Source organism: Mastomys coucha, unplaced genomic scaffold (genome assembly GCF_008632895.1).
Source record: "Mastomys coucha isolate ucsf_1 unplaced genomic scaffold, UCSF_Mcou_1 pScaffold3, whole genome shotgun sequence".
NCBI lineage: Eukaryota > Metazoa > Chordata > Mammalia > Rodentia > Muridae > Mastomys > Mastomys coucha.
In genome coordinates, this window is record NW_022196909.1 from 8,678,484 (window position 1) to 8,699,745 (window position 21,262).

The window sequence follows — 21,262 nt, forward strand, 5'->3', positions numbered from 1 at the left end:
TCATTACCATGTTGTTCTGCCTTACCACAACCCCACAGACTAAGGACTATGAATGATGAGCCCTAAATAAACCCTTTCTCTCTTGAGTTATTTCTAGCATTCTGTAACAGCAGCGAAATGTCTCCACACGGGTTTCATGCAGACCATGGGAAATGAGGCGGATGTTTCTTCTAGACCCTCAAGTCCCATTACTAAGCAAAGTGACTCTCCATGAGGGAATGCCTTGGTTATGGTTTCTACTGCTGTGATAAAACACCATGACTAAAGCAACTTGGTTGGGGGGGGCGGTATTTGGCTTACAAATCCTAAATCACAGTCTATTAAGGGAAGCCAAGGCAAAAAAAAGCAGAGCAGGAACCCAGAGGCAGGGGCTGATTGATGCAGAGGCCATGGAGGGGTGCTGCTTACTGGCTTGCTCCTCGTGGCTTGCTCAGCCTGCTTTCTTATAGAACCCAGGACCACCTGCCCAGGGATGGCACCGCCCACAGTGGGCTGGACCCTCCCCCATAGATCACTAGTTACAAAAATGCTCTGTAGGCTTCTCTGTAGCCTGATCTTATGGAGGCATTTTCTCAGCTGGGGTTCCCTCCTTTCAGATGACTCCAGCCCCTGTCAAGTTGACCTAAAACTAGATAGCATGGGAGGCCATCATAGTGAGACTTGAGAGAGAAAGAAAGTTGGTATGAAGAACTGGGTGGGTACAGGGAAAGAGATATGCTTCTAGGAGCAACAGTGTCTTAAGGTACCTTTCTATTGCTGTGGTAAGACACCATGATCAAGGCAACTTATAGAAGGAAGAGCTTGGGGGCTGGGCACTGGGTTCAGAGGTTAAGAGCACTGGCTGTTCTCCCAGAGGACCCAGGTTTAATTCCCAGCCCCTACACAGCAGCTTACAGTGATCTGTCACTCCAGTTCCAAGGGATCCAATACCCTCACACAGGTTATAGTCATGCAGACAAACAAGGAGGAGGAGAAGGAGGAAGAAGAGGAGGAAGAGGAAAAGGAGGAGGAGGAAGAAGAGGAGGAGGAAGAAAAGGAGGAGGAGAAGGAGGAGGAAGAGGAGGTGGAGGAAGAGGGGGAGGAGGAAAAAGAGGGGAAGGAGGAGGAGGAGGAGGAGGTAGAGTTTTGAAGGGGCCTGTGGTTTCAGGGGTTTAGAGTCCACAATGGTGGAATAGAGGTGGCAGGCTGCTCTCACAGTAGCTGAGACCTCACATCTCAAGCAGGAAACAGCACAGGGACTGTAGCAGTCTTTTGAAACTCCAAAGCCTACCCTCAATAACTCGTCTAACAAAAATGCACTTCCTAATCCTTCCCATACCATTCCACCAACTGAGGAACGCGTATTCAAACGTATGAGCCTGGGGGGAGGGCGTTCTCATCTTGCACGAAGCCCACACTGAGCCAAGCCATTCGGCAGACTGAGTGTTGAGACCTCTCCCCCAAGCAGATGGAAGGAAAACTCATCTCACCCTCTAGCCGATCACAGTAGTGTTGAGCTCCTGCACCCAGGAGCCAGGAGTGATGTTCTTGGTTCCTTCACAATGTCAGCACGATCTCGGATGACATTACCTTCCAGGACAGCGAACAGACAGCAGACACCTACAAACAGCCAGGTGTGGTGAAGAAGTTCCAACATGGCCCACACTTCCTGGTTATTCTCTTTTTTTTTTGGTTTTTTTCAAGACAGGGTTTCTCTGTGTATTCCTGGCTGTCCTGAAACTCACTCTGTAGACCAGGTTGGCCTTGAACTCAGAAATCCGCCTGCTTCTGCCTCCCAAGTGCTGGGATTAAAGGAGTGTGCCACCACTTCCAGGCCTATATTCTCATTCTTGTTGTTTTGAGGCAGGGTCTCCTGTAGCCCTGACTAGCCCCCACCCAGGTATACAGGTTTACACTACCCCGGGTCTACACAGCCACACCCCCAGCTTGGTCCATACTGTTCTTCTTGGAGCTATGGATGTGCGGGTGTGCGTGTGTGCGCACAACTTTGGGAGTTGGTTCTTTTTTTTTTTTTTAATTATTTATTTATATGTGTAAGTACACTGTAGCTGTCTTTAGACACCCCAGAAGAGGGCATCAGATCTCATTACAGATGGTTGTGAGCCACCATGTGGTTGCTGGGATTTGAACTCAGGACCTTTGGCAGGGCAGTCAGTGCTCTTAACTGCTGAGCCATCTCTCCAGCCCGGGAGTTGGTTCTTACCGTCTTCCATGTGGATCCTGGGGATCATACCCTGGTGGCCAGGCTTCATGGCAAACACCTTTACCACTAGCCATGGGGTATGGTCTCGCCAGTCAGGACCTGCTTTTTTGAAGTTATTCTCTTGTGCCCAGCCTTAGTACTGATTGGAAGAGCTCTAAATGAAAGAGATGACTCTTGATATCACTTATGGCCCCAGAAGAAAGTCACCTCAAGTGTCAAGCAGTGTTTTAGGTGGGCATGGAACCGGAGCCAGCTGTTGGAGGGTTGCTAAATGCAGATCCCCAGAGCCCACCTTCTGCTGGAGTCCTCATCTCAGGAAGTAGGAATCAAGAACCAGGAGTTCACAGATTTTGTTTTAAAGTTTTTTTTTTAATTTTTATTTTATGAGTATGGGTATTTTGTCTGGTGACCAAGCCAGCTCAGTCAGTCAACAGGTTATCCAGGGAGGGATCAAGGATTAAAGAGAAAAAGGCAACTAGACAACACTGTAGCATGACCCCAACCTGTTCTGAGACTGAAGCAGGTTTATGTTTTCCTAGTCTGCTTTTACACCATTTTAAGTACTAGATTTAAGTTCTAAGTGAAGGAACAAACAAGGCAATAAACAAAGTCCTGTGGTCACTGTTTCTAGGGGCTTATTAAGATGACCAAGATAAAAGGAATGTCTCACGTGCTGAATTACCTTGAGCTTTGTATTAGCCCCAATGTAAATATTCTTTTTGTTTGTTTGTTTTGTTTTATTATTTTTTATTAGATATTTTCTTTATTTACGTGTCATATGATTTCTCCTTTCCCAGTTTCCCCTCCAAAAAACAAACAAACAAACAAACAGAAACAACAAGAACAAACCCCTGTTGCCTCCCCCGTCCCCATGCTTGCCACCCCACCCTCTCTGAGCCTACCTCCCTGTCCTAGCCCAAAGTCAAATTCCTGCCTGAGCTTACTTCCATGTCCTGGCCCAATGTCAAATTATTACCAAGCTTCTAGAAGCAGTCCCCTAAAACTCTTCCCAGCCCAGATGTGTGCCTGTGTACCACACACATACCTAGTACCCAGGGAGGACAGAAAAAAGTTACCTCCCCTTGGAACTGGAATTGCAACAGATTGTGAACTTCACTGACTGATTGATAAGGTGCTGGGAATCCAACCCCAGCTGTCCGGAGAAGCAGCCAGTGTTCTTAGCTTCTGAGCTGTCTCTCTATCCTGAGTTCACAATTTAAACCCAACTCAGGCTAGGACTTGTTCATGGCATTCCCTATGTTCTGCATTTATTTTATTAAGCATTTTTATTAAGCCTAATTATCCAAACAATGAATGGCAAGTACGTCCTGGCACACTCTGAGTAACAGATTTATCGTGCACACAGTGGAAGTGTAAGACTCGGGCGAGCCTTAGCTTACCAGGGACTTCCTGAGTGAATGACGCAGAGCCAGGAGTCAACGCAAGAGGAACTTATTGTTCCAGCATGTTGGGGTCACCCTGCACATGGAGAGAGAGCGACCATGCACAGCATGCACAGGGACTTTATACAGTTCCCCAGGCAGCAGCCATTAGGGACAATGAGACTGGCAGAACAGTGTGACTTTTAAACTGACTGGTCTGTAGGGAATGAGGTAGGTGGGCCAATGTGTCTAAGAGCTCCAGTGGTCCGTCCCTCCTCCCTGTGGTCTGAGGAATGCAATCAGCCCTCCCTTCCAGAGGGGAGGGGTGCCTATGTTCTTTATGACCTTTTGCTTCCAGGAGGGGAAGGGTCCAGTGGAATTTTCCGAAGTTCCTGAGCTGACCTCTTCAGAAGGCATTCTGTAAGTCCATAGCTACAAATAGGAAAGGCTAGTATTTGGACAGTGAGGGTATCAGCATGCAACGCATGGTTGCTGTTTGCCGCCTTGGTAAATATATAGGTGTGTGCAGCAACTAGAAAAATAAAAGCTGAAATGCCTACCTTGAGGAGCCACAATTAGAAGCAGCTTTCTCTGCCTTCAGATTTTCCTGCTGTTGTCTTTAAAAGAGAAAGAAGAAGAAAGACATGGCATGCTGTTATAATGTTGTATTTGATTTCTTATTGCTGTTATTCTCGGTTTGCTTTCATGAGACAAGGTCCTCTGTAGCCCAGGCTGACCTTGAAGTTGCGTTGTGGCTGAGGACGGTCTTGAACTCCTGATCTTCTTGCCTCTACTTCCCTGTTACAGCATAATACTGTATTTGAAATAGCTATCCCTCACCTCTGGCCCATATGCCACCTACCATGTATGTATTAGGTGTCCCATGAGGCGTTGCATAGGCTCGAATTGGAATCAGACACCCAACCCAAGTCCTCCCACGAAGAACTAAGCTCTTCTCCCGGGCTGGTCTGATCCTCCATTTCCTATATGCAGAAGCACCCTGGAGTTACCTGGGTCTTGGGGAGGTGCCACAGTGTGCATCACTTTGGGCTCAGCTGTAGCATCTATGGTCCTGAGGTATCCCTACACAACAAAAGCAGGCAATAATGTACAAAAGCGTTTGGGGTCTGATGGCCTCAGCTCCGCCTTGAGCTATGGAAATCCAGACTAACTGCTCCTCCCCAACCAGACTTGAGTTCTCCATTTTGTATATATAAAAAAAAAAAATCCACTCATCTTTCTTATTCCAGGGGCTCTGGGGAGACTGCTATGCTACTGAGAGACACTGGGGGCGGGAGACCTGGCTTCCTCCTTTTGACCTTCACAGAAGATGGAGACTGAAGCTTACTAGCTCCGGGGTGGGGTTGGGGGAGGCAAGCTTTGGGAGTCAGTCAGTTCAGGGGTGCATCTCTATTCTGCATACCAGCCCCCCTTTCCTACAGCCTCCCCACCGACCATGAATGCTCTGCTCAGGATCCCAGACTGCTGCCAATTACAAAAGGACTCTTAACTCCGTTTTCACAGACCCTTGATTGATAGTACTGGTGAGTGAAATTATAAGCCTTAATGATCACGTTAATTTTGGGGGAAAGGGAACCGGTCAGAAGAGGTCCTCAATCACAGGCTCTGCAATCAGCTGGGTGAGCTCAATGACAGGCCAGAGCAGGAGAAGAGGGGAAGAATTAACTTCTTAAAAGGTCACCAGGGAGCGGGGGCAGAGCAACCAGACACACGGGGCGGGCGAGCCTGAAGATGCACCTTCCTGAGCTGGGGCATCTAGTCCTAGCTACAGTGGGAGTTACTTGGTAGTTTGACAGTTGTATCAGACTGGCGTCTAGCTCAGCTCAATGACTGGGCACCTGACACACAGTCCTGGGTTCAACCCACATCACACATACACACATACAAACAAAACACTCATGCACACACCACACACAGGCATCACACATAACACATAACATACATAGCACATACACGCCACACACACCACACACACCACACACACACACACACCACAATACAAACAAAACATACATGCACACACCACACAAACAACATGCATAATACATACATAACACATATAACATAACCCATCCATACACACACCCCACACAAATATACATGAAACATACACACACCACACACGACACACATACACCACACATATAAACAAAAAGTACATATGCATACCACACACACAACATATGTAATAATATACAACACACATAGCATATATACACAACCCCCCCAACACACACACACACACACACACACACACACACACACACACACGATGCCTGGGCCCTACCTCCAGGGAGGCTGATATAATTGTCCTGGGCTACAGCCTGGGTGTTGAGCTTTTCAAAGCTCCCCAGGTGATCTTATGAGGAGCCAAGGTGGAGACAGACTTGTCTAAGTGGAAGGATTTGAGGGACTAGTAGCCAAGATTAAGCACATTTGGGAAAGGACTTAATTTGAGGAGGACTTCTCCTGTGGCCTCCGTGGCCCACTTGAAGATAATGACGATGGGATTTTAGACTGGAAGGAGGGCAGTTAGGCCCTGCTGAGCTGAATCCTCCGTTTCCCAGATGTGATCCACAGGAGCAGAAAGGGAAGCTGATGGCCATGATCGAGGGTCTCATGGCTGGAACTACAAGCTCAGATCTTGCTTGACCCTGGCCTGTGCTCCTTCCCCCAGGATCATGGCTGAGGAAACATCCGGACTGGCCAGGACGGACAGGGGTTGTGTCTGTCTTCTAGACTCCACGAAGAAAGCATCTGGATCTCTCTCGACCCTGGCTCAGTGTCCTGGAACACAGAGAGCAGACGATATTTGTGACACTGGTACCATGGACCGAGTAAGGCCACCCTGCTGGTCTAAAGAGCAAAGCTTGGTGTCCTCATGACACTGACTCCGCAGGCGGGCGGTTTCCAATTAGAAATTGTATCACTTCGTCGAGACACAAAGATGCCAGGACATGTGGCTGCCGGCACTCTGGTTCCTCATCCGAGTCTGTCTGGTGCCACACTGCTGATGGGCCAGCTGGCTGTGTGCAGCTGAGCTCGTGGCCTTCCCCACGCAGGCCCTGTGGAGGTTAGCAGCAATTGGAGAAAAAGAGCCAGCACATGTTCCAAAACCCTACAAGCACCACTCAAAATGCAGACCGCATGGGAAATAAGCCGTTTGTCATTGGTGGTAAGGGTACTGGAGCTCTCTCAGTTGAAGGAGAGTTACTGCCCAGCCTGCTGTCCTGCAGTCTACCCAGTAATTCTGTTCTCTCACCCTCTCCCGCCCCAACTTTGGGTGGAGAGGGGGGAGAAGGAGGAGGAGGAGAGAGAAAGAGAGAGGGAGGGGAAGAGGAGGGGGAGGGGGAAGGAGAGAGATTGTTACTTCAGAAGTGATTATTTTTGTTAATGTTCTTTTTAAAGGAGAATCTGTTCTCTGATGGGGGCTGGTTGTTTTCTCTAGCAGTGCTAAGGGCTCGAGCCCAGGGCCTTGACTGTAGCAAGCCCTTATTTTACCTCTAAGTGACACTCCAGCCCCAGGTACCTTGGTTTGTGTAGCAAGATCTTTCTCAGTAGAGGAGATCAGCCACAGTGGCTCTTCATCTGCATGCACCAACTTTCTCCTGGCCTTCATTGTGACATGGAAATCTGTCAGGTTCACAGGAGTGGCCTAGCAATGCAGCTCTGACCATGGGGGCCGGGCAAGACCTACTTAGCTGGAGCCAGAGCATCATATGGGAGGCATATTAATGATGGGAACATATGCATTCTCTGTATTTTTCTAACAGCCTCTGAAGTGTTCATCAAGCCTTTGTCTGATTAAGCACTTTTAAATTCTGAGCGGTGAAATGGGCCCTCTCAGACCCTCTTGGCAGGAGTGCAAATTGATACAACCCTTTTGGAGAGCCATTTGGCTGTACCCATTGAAATTAAAAATGCATATAATCTTTGACCCAGAAAAATCACTAGAAGACTTTATCCTACGAAAATACCCCCACAAGGCCACAAAAAAGTATATCTAGAAGTTTGTTTGTTTGCAGTTTAGTTTGGCATAGTGAGAAACTGTTAGTCAACAGAGAGGTAGTCAGAGAACCATCCATAAAGTGAGATACCCGGTATGTTTGCTACTTTAAGTCAACTTGACACAAGCTTCGTCATTTGGGAAGAGGGAAACTCAGTTGAGAAAATGCCCCTGCCAGGTGGCATGTGGGGCATCTTCTTGATTGGTGATTGATGTGGGAGGGGCCAGCTCACTGTGGGCGGTGCCTCCCCTGGGCCGGTAGTTCTGAATGCCACTAAGCATAGTTCTTTCATGGCCTCTGCTTCAGTTCCTGCCTTCAGTTCCTGCTCTGACTTCCTTCAGTGATGAATTGTAACCTGAGACTTACAAGATGAAATAAGCCCTGTTTCCCCCAAGTTGTTTTTGGTGATGGTGTTGCTCACAGCATTAGAAACCTAAGGCCCTACGTTGGATGGGATCTAACCTGGCATTGCCCAGTATGTGTGAAGCCCTGGGTTTGATTCCCCAATAGCCAGGGAACAGCCAGACACATGGAGAAAGTAAAGTGTTTCCATTTTAATAAGAGTAATTAAGGACCAGGCATGACAGGACAAGCCTGGAGTCCCAGCATTCAAGAAGGTGATAAAGGATTGGGATTTGGGGCTAGCATGGGCTATGTAGGAAGCCCCTCTTGAAAACAAAGATAAGGAGATTGAGGAAGGCAGTCACAATTCATGGAATCCTAAATTAGATGAAAACCCTTGAGCTATCGGTGAAATAATTTGAGAATCTCAAGCCAGGTTACTTTCCATTGGCCAGAGCTAGGCCCGCAGTCAACTCTAACCTCGGGGGAGGAGTTCCTTTCCAGGTGGGTTGTTGTGGAAAATATTTGAAAAGAATCCACACTATTGTTGGCAAGGCACAGACAGACTGGCTGGCCAGGCACTGGCAGGCAATGGCTGGCCTGTTCTTATCTCTTGGAGACTCTCTGATTCAGAGCTCCGACATCTCTCCACCCAGCTCGCTAAGTTCCCACTGGTAGGCCTTTACCATGCCAGCCTCGTGCTTCAAATCTCCCACGGCCTTTTGTGGCGCACTTCTGGCAAACCCACACTTTGCCACCATACCTTTCTCTCTGGAACCCAGTCCAGCCACCACGTGGAGGAAAACACCACGCAAACTTAGTTCAGAAACAATGGTAACTCAATCTCTGGGCACAACAACTAGAATTCTGATCTTGTAAGCCATATTAAATCTAAATCCTCCAGTGGTGAATCTGCTAGGATTTGCCATAAGCCAGGAGACACTAGTAGCTACATCTTGTCCTCTTTTATCTCAGATATAAGTCGAACACAACTGTTACTATTTTGTAATTTATAAAGTACAAGATAGACCTAACACCCAATCCATCATTTTTGTCAATTAAATAGAACACTCTGTCATCTATCCTAATTTAAAAGACTTATAAATCCATATGTTATGTCCTGGTTTAGCTTGTATACTATCTGAAAACTATCTTCTCAAATATATTTTCTCAATGTTAGAAAGCCTGGGTTGGCTATGAGACTTCAAAGTAGTCTTTCGACCCTGTCAGAAACCCAAGAGCGACCAATACTATCTGAAGATATAGGAAGGCAAACACAGCTTCCAGAACTCAGACAAGCTGCCTGCCTGTACAGCCCCACTGAGTCAGGAAAGTGGGGCCTCAGTCTTCAGCCTTCTGCCCAGGATATTCAGACAGACCTTGAAAAACAGGAATTGGGCTGGAGAGATGGCTCAGCGGGTAAGAGCACTTCCAAAGGTCCTGAGTTCAAATCCCAGCAACCACATGGTGGCTCACAACCATCCATAATGAGTCCCAAACCAAAACATCAGTTAGCAGAGAACAGTACCTGCAGGATCCAGCCTCAAGATGAGAAAGCGAGCGTCTTTACATACCATGGTGGTTTAAATGAGTTTGGCTCCCACCGACTCAGATGTTTGAATTCTTGGCCCACGGGGAGTGACACTATTGGGGGGTGTGGCCTTGTTGGAGGAATGGTGTCCCTGTAGGGGTGGGCTTTGAGGGCCTATGCTCACGCTCTGCCCAGTGCCCAGGTAGAGATAGTCTCTTCCTGGCTGTCCTGGGATTCAGATACAGAGCTCCTAGCTCCTTCTCCAGCCTCATGCCCGCCTGCATGCTGCCATGCTTCCCACCACAGTGATAATGGACTGAGCCTCTGAACCTATAAGCCAGCCCCAATTAAATGTTGTCTTTTGTAAGAGTTGCCTTGGTCATGGTGTCTCTTTACAGCAATAAAACCCTAACTAAGACACATACTTTTTCCCCCCCTCTGAAGCGGTTTTCTCACCTAGCCCAGGCAGGCCTCTAATCTGCTGTGTCAAGAATGACCCCACTCTCCTGCCTCCACCTCCCCAGTGCCCAGGTTATCCATGCGCTGAACCACTTCTGGCTTATGCAATGCTGGGGATCAAGCCCAGGGCTTCATACACACTAGGCGAGCACTCTATGAACTGAGCCCCAGACCCCACCCTCTCTGTGCTTTTGGTGCATGGTGGCACATGCTTGAAAACACAGTCCTGGGGATGCTGTGACAGGAGGATTAGGCATTTGAGGCTAGCCTGGGCCACACAGCAAGGCCTTGTCTCAAACAAACAAACAGATAAACAAACAATAACAACAACCACCACCTCAATCAAATCAATGCAGTACTCTCACTTGACAGATGGGCTTTCTTTATTTCTTTATTTTCTTTTAAGATTTATTTATTTATTATTATATGTAAGTACACTGTAGCTGTCTTCAGACAAGCCAGAAGAGGGCATCAGATCCCATTACACATGGTTGTGAGCCACCATGTGGTTGCTGGGCTTTGAACTCAGGACCTTCGGAAGAGCAGTCAGTGCTCTTAACCACTGAGCCATCTCTCCAGCCCCGACAGATGGGCTTTCTAAATCTGGGAAGTTTCTTCTTTTCCAGATATATTACCTACACCCAATGACATAGGTGGAGCTTTTGATTTATTTGTGCTTTGGGAATTGCTACCCTGCAGCAGCAACGAAGCAAAGCTGGACTGAATGTGAATAAACAGCCTGGACCCATCGGCCAGTATTATTAATTCTAGTCTTTGACCTTGCAGTGCTTTTCGTTTTTGTTTATTAATAACTAAACCATTACACAAGAAGGTCTTCTAGCTACCCATGACCAGTCTTACCGTGTTCCAGATCTGACCTCTGTCTACAATGAGTATAAGCATTTATACCACTCACGATCGCATTACATGTTCACTATAACATTTAAATGCTTACAAAGAGTGTCTGGTCTGTAGGTTGCAAAACTATGTAAATGGAACCAGGTCACATATATCCCGTGCAATTCATTTTTCCTGCGCTGTAAGTCTGACTTACTCTCACTGAGGCATAAGGACCTAGTCATTCCCTATCTGCCACGCGATGTCCACTCTCTGTTGATGGGCATTTAAGTTGGGAAATGCAGAGCAGAAGGGATGCTCTTGCATACTTAGTTGGGTACCTGCTGCTTGTGTATGGGCCTGAGTGTAGAACCCACAGTCATGTGCACAACAGATGAATCTTCTAGCACTGTGCTAGAAGCAGGATGGACTTCCCATTCTCTGTAGAGTCAGTAGACAAGGTGTGGATGGTTGAACTGTGCATCCTATGTGCAAGGTCATTTCAGACAAGAACAGAGGCATACTGGCTCTTGCTTGGTCTGCCACCCCCCATGTCCATGCTGTTCCCCCTGTGCTCCTGGGGACAGCTGCATGACCTTCTTGTGATTCCCTCCCCACGTCACTCACCAGTACAGTGATTGCAAACTCCTGGTCAGGACTGGTGAGGCTGAAAACCCAGTGAAATGAAGTCTGCTTGCCAGCCGTGTTCTTCCTCACACAGCAATTTTCCTAACAGATGCAATTACATCTGAGAGCCATAGAGAATGGGGTCTTATATTTTATTTCTTTATTCGCCATTTTACAAATGGGATTCACTGTAGGAAGGGCATCTCCTTTGTTGCTCAGTTCTTTCTGCTCCACGCTGGAGGGCTCTGAGTTTTGGTTCTTACATCGGCTGGGGATGCCACCACCTTGTTACTGATGGGGAAGAACAAGCCAGAGAGGTGGGGAAGAAATCAGGCAGTGTTTACTTAAATTCAATATATTTTTATTCTTTGTAAATACAATGAGTACAACCTTTTAACTTCACAAATCAGTTAATTCACTTTGTACAAGAGAAGTTTGACTCATCCTATGCTAGGCCAGTGCTGAATTTTCCCCCTCGGTGCTAGTACCTAATAAATCAAAACGTGAAAAGTACAGCAGCTATTTAAAACTGTTTGTGTCTATATTTCCGTAAGTATAGATTCATACCCAAGGAGCAGCTAAGAGTATAGGATGGTATGGGGGGGGGGAATGTATGTATGCATTTGAGGCTTTATCAGAAACCAGAGTTTTCTGAAAGGCATCCGAGAGTCTCAGGCTGTTAGCAACGGAAAGTTTAGGGATCCGTTTAGCACGCATCTCCTTTCTGGCTTGCGTCCCTGCTGACTGTCTGGTGTGACTCGCTGACCCTATGGCCTTTGGCTTCAGCACTTTGATGACGGGACAGCGACCACCTCACCCAATCACCTGGCTCCACATCATTTGGTTTTGCTGTTTGCACTCCTCCTCCCTGGACTGAGGTTCTTTCCTTAGAGCTGCTGTGTCTCACTCACCACTCTGCTCACCCTGAAGCCTTGCTGAGAAGTGCCTTTGTCGTCAGTTCCTTTGACAAGGTTGCCTGGCCTACGGTAGAAGAGAAGAGAAGAGAAGAGGAGAGGAGAGGAGAGGAGAGAAGAGAAGAGAAGAGAAGAGAAGAGAAGAGAAGAGAAGAGAAGAGAAGAGAAGAGAAGAGAAGAGAAGAAAGGAAGGGAGGGGAGGGGTGAGGAAGGATGGGGAGGGGAGAGCAGGGGAGGGGAAAGGAAGAAAGGGGAGGGGAGAGCAGGGGAGGGGAGAGCAGGGGAGGGGAGAGGAGAGGAGAAAGGAAGAGAAAAGAAAAGAAGAGAAAAGAAAAGAAAAAACAGAAAGGGGGAGAGGGAAAGGAAGTCGCGCAGCATGCGCTAGGTTTCGCTTACTCGCTTGGTTCTGAAGGCCACTTAATGAAGTATTATGATAGAAGGAAAACGTTTGATAATACTTTTGATTTAAAACCTAAGCATTATTTTTTTTTAAGTACATGTTCCAACCCAACCGAGTCCTGAAGGCCACAGTATATGATGATATCACACAAAAAACCTACTGTTGATCAACTGACTTTATGTGCTACGAAGAAGAAAGCATGGCTTGACTTTCAGCTTTGAATGACTCAGCTGTATCTTCCAGGTCAGAGGCAGACACCTGGCTCAGCCTGTGCTGGTGACCCCAGTTCACCCCATCCCAGGGCATGGTGACAATAACTGTTGTAACCACCTGGCCTTCCCAGCTGTCCTGTTTCAGGGGAACAGCAGGTCATAGCTGTTGTTTTGAGTCCATTGGCATTTTTTTTTTCCTGAAGGCCACTCCCTCCCAAGTTTCTCCTTCCAGAACGTCTTGTTATTTGAGGCTCGTCCTGCATGGTAGACGTCCATCTGATACTGCCCCATCTTAGAAAGTGGGTGCTGAAGACCTTAGATGTCACTGGATTTGTACATATCTGAAAGTAGTCTCGTAATCGGCACATTGCCGATGGTTTTTTTGAAAAACACTTCTTCTATGGTGGAGGGGCTAATTGACCGTAAAGCTGGTAAAAGCAACAGGAGTTTCCCGAATCGGCAAGGTTGGGTGGGGTATCTGCAATAGGAGAAGCCAGGAGATGTCAGAGCCCCACACCAGCAGCAACTCACATCTTATGCTTCAACACACACCATTCCTCGGGGAACTGCCTGACCTGGGCCTCTTCAGAAACATGTCCCAGCAGCAGACTTCAGGACAGGGACCTTTGTCCCTGTTCCACAGGTAGACTACAGGAATAACATTGACCAAATCACATGCTCGCTCGCTCGCTCACTCACTCACTCACTCACTCTATCCATCCACCCACCCACCCACCCATTTATCAATATCTCAATGTTAGCAAAGAGAGCACATTTTTATTTCTAGAAAAATCAGCCTTCAGACACCTGATGCTAATTTTAAGCCAAATAATAAACACAATGCTATCACTGTAGGGAATGACCATAGGGTTGATTATGAAGTTGGCAGTGGAATTCATAGTTTTAAATTCTCAACACTCTTGAGCAGACGATTTCTCTCAAATAAAATGGCTCCTTTTTTCTAAGCAATTCTCCAAATTATCATTCAGGCATTATACTTTGTCACTCTCAGGAATAATTCCACCCTTATTACACTGCAAATTAAAGACTAAGTTCTGTTGGGTGGCACTGCCACCCAACTTTCATGTCAATGAAATTGGCATATAATTAAAGATGGGAAAAATTGCTTAACAATGTCCTTACTTGATGTTCAACATACATTTGCACTCAGATGTGCACATCCAATTCCCCACTGTCTTAGATGCTTATGTCCCCACCTCTCAAACCCTGATCTCCCTCCAGCCAATGGTTTGCAGTCAGGCATCAAAACCCTCCACAGAAAAGCATCCCTCCACTAAGAAAAAGCTACCTAAAACTGAGCTCCAGAGACACTTGTGTGATGAGCCATGTTCCACCTCAGTCACAGGTGCCAGAAACTGAGAGACCCTTCACGAATCCCTTCACAGAACCTTGCTAACTGCGTTTAACTGCCCAATAGCCCCACTCTACAGAAAGGATCTAGGAGAACAACTTCCACGTTCGCCTTTTTGCTCTGGACAAAGAAGAACTCCGTCCGTCCAGCCAGCCAGACATAAAGCCAGACATAAATCACTCTGAAACTGTTTGGATCTCATTGTATCAAGTTTTATAGGAACTCACACGGACAAGGCACCAGAACAAACTTAATAAGGTGATATGGAAATGATGACATTTATCTAGAGTTAAAAAAAAAAATGTTAAGGCTGGAGAGATGGCTCAGGGTTAAGAGCACTGACTGCTTTTCCAGAGGTCCTGAGTTCAATTCCCAGCAACCACACGGTGGCCCACAACCATCTGCAATGGGATCTGACACCCTCTTCTGGTGTGTCTTAAGATAGCCACAGTGTACTCATATAAATAAATAAATCTTGAGCTGGAGAGATGGCTCAGTGGGTAAGAGCACTGACTGCTCTTCCAAGGGTCCTGAGTTCAAATCCCAGCAACCACATGGTGGCTCACAACCATCCATAATGAGATCTGATGCCTTCTTCTGGTGTGTCTGAAAACAGCTACAGTGTTCTTATTTATAATAATAAATAAATCTTTTGGCTGGAAAAAAAATGTTAGATACGGTGGCTCATCCCTATAATCGTAGGACCTGGGAATCTGAGACAGAATGGTTGCCATGAGTTTAAAACTAGCTTGTACTACAGAGTGATAGTGAATCCAGGTTGGTCCGGCTTATGGAACGAGACCCTCAGCCAGACAGCAATAACCAAAAAACAATAAAAAAAAAAACAAAAAAACCCAAAATGTTCAACCAAAAAAAAATACCAAACAACCTCATTAACAAACAGAAGAACAAAACAGCTATGTTTCACCATTTGTTGTTTGCTGAGCAATCTGCTAGGCCTTCCTTTGGTTTTGGTCACTTCTCTCTTCTGAGGTTCTGTTTCTCTTTCCAGGATTGGGCAGAGAGAGCTCGGCACAGCTGAGCTAGCAGGGATATGTACAGTCTCTACTGTGTCCATGGCATCTGCCCCACATGCTAAACCTTCCCCACTAAGAAGCTGCTTCAGAAAACAGTATGTTCTAGAAGGATGGATTTGGGAGAATCCAGAAACCACACACACCCAACTGCCTTGTGCATGTGCTGGGATGTGCACAGAGCCTTGTGTGTGCACAGCAATCAAGTACTCTGTCACTGAGCTGTACCCAAGCCAAATGTTAGCTCCTGACTGCCTGCAAGCAGATTAGCCGCTCAACCGTGCCACTCCTTTCATTATCTAGTTGGGAAAGAGCTGGTCACTCAGTCATTAAGAACAGCTTATTATACATGCAGTAGAGTACCACCTAGCATGGTACTGGATTTTGTAGTGGATTTAAGGGCCACTCCACCAGATGAACTCATGCCTGGCACTGTTAACTGGGCTAAGAACCTGCGAGTGAGCAGGTCATACACCTTAGAGAAGAGCCTCCTAGTACTATGTTGATAGATGAACACTATCAAACTGTCATTTACCCATAGTTAGCTCCCAGCCCTCACCAGGGAGCTGCTTTTCCCAGGAGATCAATAGATGATGCTTACTACAGAGACCCACATGACTGGTCAAACTGTAGAGAATTAGATACTGGGGGTTAGGGGGAAGGCTGGAGAGACAGCTCAGTGGTTAGGAACACTGGCTGCTCTTCCAGAGGACTCAGGTTCAGTCTCCAGCAACCAAATGGCAGCTCACACCCATCTATAACTACAGCTCCAGGGTTAGACAGTGATAACCAGGGGTGGGACTCTGCCAAACCACCCTACCAGCAGCTCCTGGAGTACTGAGCTGTCTCAGAGGTCCTCAGCACCTCACACACCACCTCTGGCAGCACCCTGCCCCAGGAGCTGCACCCACACTTCCTTACTGAAACCCCTCCGCCATGAGAAGGCCCTCTCAAGCGTCCTCTTCATTAGCCAACTCTTCTGGGTCTGCCTTATTCGTTCCTAGCTAGAATGTCTCCCACTCCTCCCTCTCCCCTCTCCTGTATGAATTGAAGGTGGTGTTTCTGTCCACTTCACACGACAGTAAGGGCAGTCTCTTGTCCTTGGTGATAATTTGCATCAGTAAGGGCAGTCTCTTGTCCTTGGTGATAATTTGCATCACCCCACTTGTGCAGAGTGACCGCCTAGCCAAGGCTAAGCTGAACCAGTAACCGACTTCCGTGTTCTCCGCCTGGTGTTCTGAACACACTCCCAGCTCACAGAGTCAGAGCTTAGTTGCAATACACAAGTCAGAGTTTGATGGGGGAGACAAGCTCAGACGAAGTACTGTTCCGTTTTGTAACTGTGAATTACAAAATTAAGTGCTTATGATTTATATTCTAGAGTTTAAATCTCCAGCTCTGGCTCTTTACTGTGGAAAAGCAGACACACATAAACCACCAAGCCAGGTCACCTCAATGTTTTTTGTTTGTTTGTTTGTTTAATGAGTGTGGTACAGTTTTATTCTCTCAACACTGAAGGGGTGATACAGGATGTAGATAGTGATCTCTTAGCGCTTACATACATACTGTTGATTCCGGGTTTCTCTGACCCCGTAGGTGAGGGGGCATCGTGGCCTTTGCCCATAGGCTTATCTCCACCGAGGTGTCTAGGGCGACTCCTGAGATGATTCTATTCCAACCTCAGATCGACCACACTCCCAACTTAGGAAGCTAAAGAGGTCTCATTACTCCTTTTAAAGCTTGCCTTTTCACACCTCAGAACAGAGTCAGAGGGGTTGACGAGATGGCTCAGCGGTTAAGAGCACTGACTGCTCTTCCAGAGGTCCTGAGTTCAAGTTCCAGCAACCACATGGTGGCTCACAACCATCAGTAATGAGATCTGACGCCCTCTTCTGGTGTGTCTGAAGACAGCTACACTGTACTTACATATAATAAAATTAATAAAAATAAATAAATTAAAACAAAAACAGATTTAGAAAGACCATACTGGTGCTGGGCCATGGGAACTTTATTGATCTTCCAAGTTGGAGAGTTTCTACCAATATCCTACATCAACATTACCTGCTTAGACAGAGGTAATGTTGTGGGTGCTGGGACTCCAGATAACTCATCAGACACCAACCACTAAAATCAGGCAACAGTCATGACCAGAGCAAAGATGGCCAAAAGCTCTGTGCTCCTTGAACTTGGGGGTGGCCTGGGAAGAAGCGCACCTGTCTAAGGATGATCTGTGCCTTTTCTAATCTGTCACGTAATGTTTCGGACTCCAGTGCTTTTTTTACTCTCTCCGTGCCTAGACTCTGCGCTACACACTCACTCACACACACACACACACACACACACACACACACACATCACCTAATTCAATTCGCCCTTCTCACCCTCCCCTCTAGAGACAGGTGAGGACATGGAATCTAACTCAATTAACTGGCTGGCAACAGGATAATTAGCCAGGACGTTTGAACTGGCTTCTTACTGTCTGCTGGAGCATTCACAATGGAGGCAATTTTCTTAAGTACACGTTCCCAGCAAATAGCGGTCACCTGGTATGAATGTAGCTGTTGAGAGTTAGCTGAGCCTCGTCCTGGAGAGCTGCAATGGCCGCAGCATTCCGGAAACTTCTCAGTTCAGAACCACTGTGTGTAGGAACTAGAAATGGAGACCAGGAGACTGTGAGAGACGGCATGGAGAGTACCGTGGGCACACAGGGCATGGGAAACGGATGAGCAGGAAAGTCTTGTCAATTCCATGGAAACACCACTCACCTCCATCCATGTTTTCCCTTCCTGCCCCCCCCACCCCCTTACAGGTTAGTCTAGAGCTAGGCTTTGAAGTAGCTGCATTAATGGGGTGGTAAGAGATAGGGGTGTGTGTCTGCTTACCAGCTTTGAAAGTGACAATACATTTGAGACAGGCGAATTCAGTGGCGTCTAATCGGAGCTGTCTGAACCGAGCCACCACCTCCTGCAAAGCCTGAATTTCAGATATGATCTTGTTCAGCTTCTGGGAGTCTGTGTTGTCAGTATTCATGCCTAGAATTGAAATCTTGGATAAATACTCTAATATGAAGGCATTTTCATGTTTTAATATTGATTTTTGACAAAATCCTGCATATCAGTATCTGTCCAATTGTCACTCTGAGATATCTGGTTCCATGTAAACTGGCTATATTGTATGAAAGTTAATATAAAATCTTCTCTTGGATGATAACAAACACAGTAATTTGCATTTAAATAACAATGCAAGCAGTCATGAATACAACGAAACAACATTATTTGCATTTAAATATAGATTTATAAATGACAGGTATACTCTATTGTTCAGTGGGAATTTGTTATTCTTTACATGTTGTTCTTTTTTCAGTAATGTATTTTTATGGTAATTTCTACAACAAAGTCATTAAATTGTGCAATTCTTACCAGATACAGCCAGTAGAGTGTTAGCATCAACCGGAATGGCCCATTGTGCTATTCCTAGAACAAACAGTTCTCTCCACGCGTCTTCCAAAAGCATCAGCTGTCATACAATAGATGTATAATATAATATAGTGTGTAATTTATAAATTTATAAACAATTTCCATATGTAAATTTCCGTTAAAGTGCTTTAAACGCCTGTCTTGGTACATTTTTTTTTCCTCAAATAATCTATTTGCCCCTTTTCTCCCACATTTTGCTTTTTGAAGCAGTGCTTATAGACACACACAGGCATTTCAGAGTCAGCCTCTCCAGCTCATCATTCCCCTCAGGAAAGAGTTAACCCCTCATGTACTTGCTGGTCACCTAGAAACTGTCTGGAGACCTCCTCGGCTTCTCCATCAAATGCTGGCAGCAGCTGAGCAGGTGGACTGCTCTGGTGCACAGCACTAAAGACTGTCTGACTAAGCCCTAGGTCAGAGTTCTCATCTCCCTGGAGAGTCGGGGGCTGGAAAGGGGAGGGGAGGGAGAGGGAGAGCTCACTAATTCCCAGGAGGCTGGAGGGAAAATCAGGGTGTAATTATGTTAATCGGGTTTTGCTGAGTTTACCTCGTCTCCCTGCCTGATTTTTCTGAGACTCATAAGTGGACAGCATCAAGGTGCCCGCCATCTTCATTCTAATAAAATGTGGTACTGAATATTTAAAATGAAAATCTGGCTCCTTTTCCAAATTAATACACTGAATTCCACTTCACTGTAGTTTGCGTATCATTGAAAGGCTTCTAGCAAAGGTTAAGTGGCAGACAGAAAGTGAATTTTATTAGGCTTAGAGTCTACAAATTCTTGTTTTCAGAAAAAAAATAGCCAATTTATATATACATGTGCAAGTGAGCGCGCGCGCGCACACACACACACACACACTCAGAGGGAAGAAAAGAATAAATGTAACCTGTCAATCTGGTCAAAGATAGGACAACCTTGAAAATGATTCTCCATGTTTAGAAATATGTCAACAAACAAACAAACAAACAAACAAAAAAACCAACCCAGCCAATGCTGGGTAATCTATATAAAATAATTAATTTACTTCTGAAACCTATGACTCATGAAGGTTTGTAACTAAATTCACAATTAGACCAAAATGCTTAATTTTTAAAATGCTTTTTAAAAGTTTTATTACATCAAATATAGGACTTTTTTTAAAATTAGAGGTAAACAATAATCGTGGTCAAATGTCATGCTAGGAGATCACATGTGTTTGGCCCATTGTCTGCCCCCCTGGAGAATCACCTGGAAGGAGGCGCTTATGATTAGCCAGGTATGAGAAAAAGGGTTCTTAAACCCTCTGCTTTAAGAACTATGTCCTAGGGCCCCATGTGTAACACAGTGGCAGAGCATTCCCTGAGCCCTCACTCAGCATGTGCAAGGTCCAGGCTTGACCAAAAAAAAAAAGCAAGCCCTTGGGGAAAGGATTGTCATTGATTCTGTAAGTGCCTTCAAGAGCCAGGGATCATGGTTACCCTGATAAAAAAAATATTTATTTTTATTTTATGTGCATTGTTGTTTTGTCTACATGTACGTCTGTGTGAGGGTGTCAGATCCCCTGGAACTGGAGTTATGGACAGTTGTGAGTGCCATGTAGGTGCTGGGAATTGAACCCAGATCCTCTGGGAGCACAGCCAGTGTTCCTAACCACTAGACCATCTCTCTAGCCCCTCCTTCTTTCTCTTCAGAGTAAAAATATATTGATAAAGTCGTATCTACCTATGGAATCATTAGTTAGAAATGTAATTATGGCCAGGTAGTAGTGGCAAACACCTTTAATCTAGCCCTTGGGAGGCAGAAGCGGGTGGATCTCTAGAGTTCAAGGCTAACCTCGTCTACAGATGAAGTTCCAGGACAAGCTTGTCTCAAAACAACAACAACAACAACAACAACAAAAAGAAAGGAAGGAAAAGAAAAAGAAAGAAAAATAGAAATGTAATTATGTTATAATTGCATTTAAAAAAAATTTTTTTTTTATTTTCCAAACAACAAAATGTATGGGATTTGCTAAAATGCAATCACATTTTTCTCACACCCGAGGGCCTGGATCTTTCTCCAGCAAGGCCTCCAAACTGACCAACAGGAACAAACCAAACAAGATACTACCCAACAAGACACCTGCACGGCACCTCTTGGTTCTACAGGGTGATAAATCAGTAGCCAAAACTGGACACATCACTGTGGAGATGAAGCTACAAACCCTGGAGCGGAAGATACAAACTCTCCCCAGGGAATAAACACTCCTGCTGCCTTCCAGTCCTCTCAGTTTGAGTGTTTGTAAGAAAACATCATTGTAGCAATGGTTTTCCTTGTAGCTCAAGCTGGCTGCAAACTCAAGATTCTCTTGCCCCTGAGTGAGGCTGAGTGGGAACTACCCTTGTGTTTCCTTGTGCCTGGCTTGTCACCAGTGTTAGAAAATACAAAGATTGTAAATTTGATGTTTTTTTTTTTTTTTTTTTTTT

General features: G+C 45.9%; 1 protein-coding gene and 1 long non-coding RNA gene across 3 annotated transcripts in view; both read right to left on the reverse strand.

Annotated features, from left to right (window-relative positions):
- Positions 1-5,834: 5,834 nt before the first annotated feature.
- LOC116075291 lies at positions 5,835-7,172 on the reverse strand. Of its 2 annotated transcripts, none has more exons than XR_004112508.1 (3): positions 7,136-7,172; positions 6,499-6,671; positions 5,835-6,393 (listed from the first exon to the last, which is right to left on the reverse strand). It is a non-coding gene; the product is annotated as an uncharacterized LOC116075291 (long non-coding RNA). The 2 variants fall into 2 exon arrangements; XR_004112507.1 differs by having other exon boundaries at positions 7,108-7,152.
- Positions 7,173-12,883: 5,711 nt separating this feature from the next.
- Nr2e1 (nuclear receptor subfamily 2 group E member 1) overlaps positions 12,884-21,262 on the reverse strand; it is a 22,324-nt gene continuing 13,945 nt past the window's right edge. Inside the window, exons 7-10 of the mRNA XM_031347963.1 lie at positions 18,761-18,857; positions 18,224-18,373; positions 17,885-17,990; positions 12,884-13,413 (exon numbers count right to left, since the gene is read on the reverse strand). Of these exons, the coding sequence (XP_031203823.1) occupies positions 13,251-13,413; positions 17,885-17,990; positions 18,224-18,373; positions 18,761-18,857 (516 nt within the window). The 3' untranslated portion in view covers positions 12,884-13,250. The remainder of the gene's footprint in view (positions 13,414-17,884; positions 17,991-18,223; positions 18,374-18,760; positions 18,858-21,262) is intronic.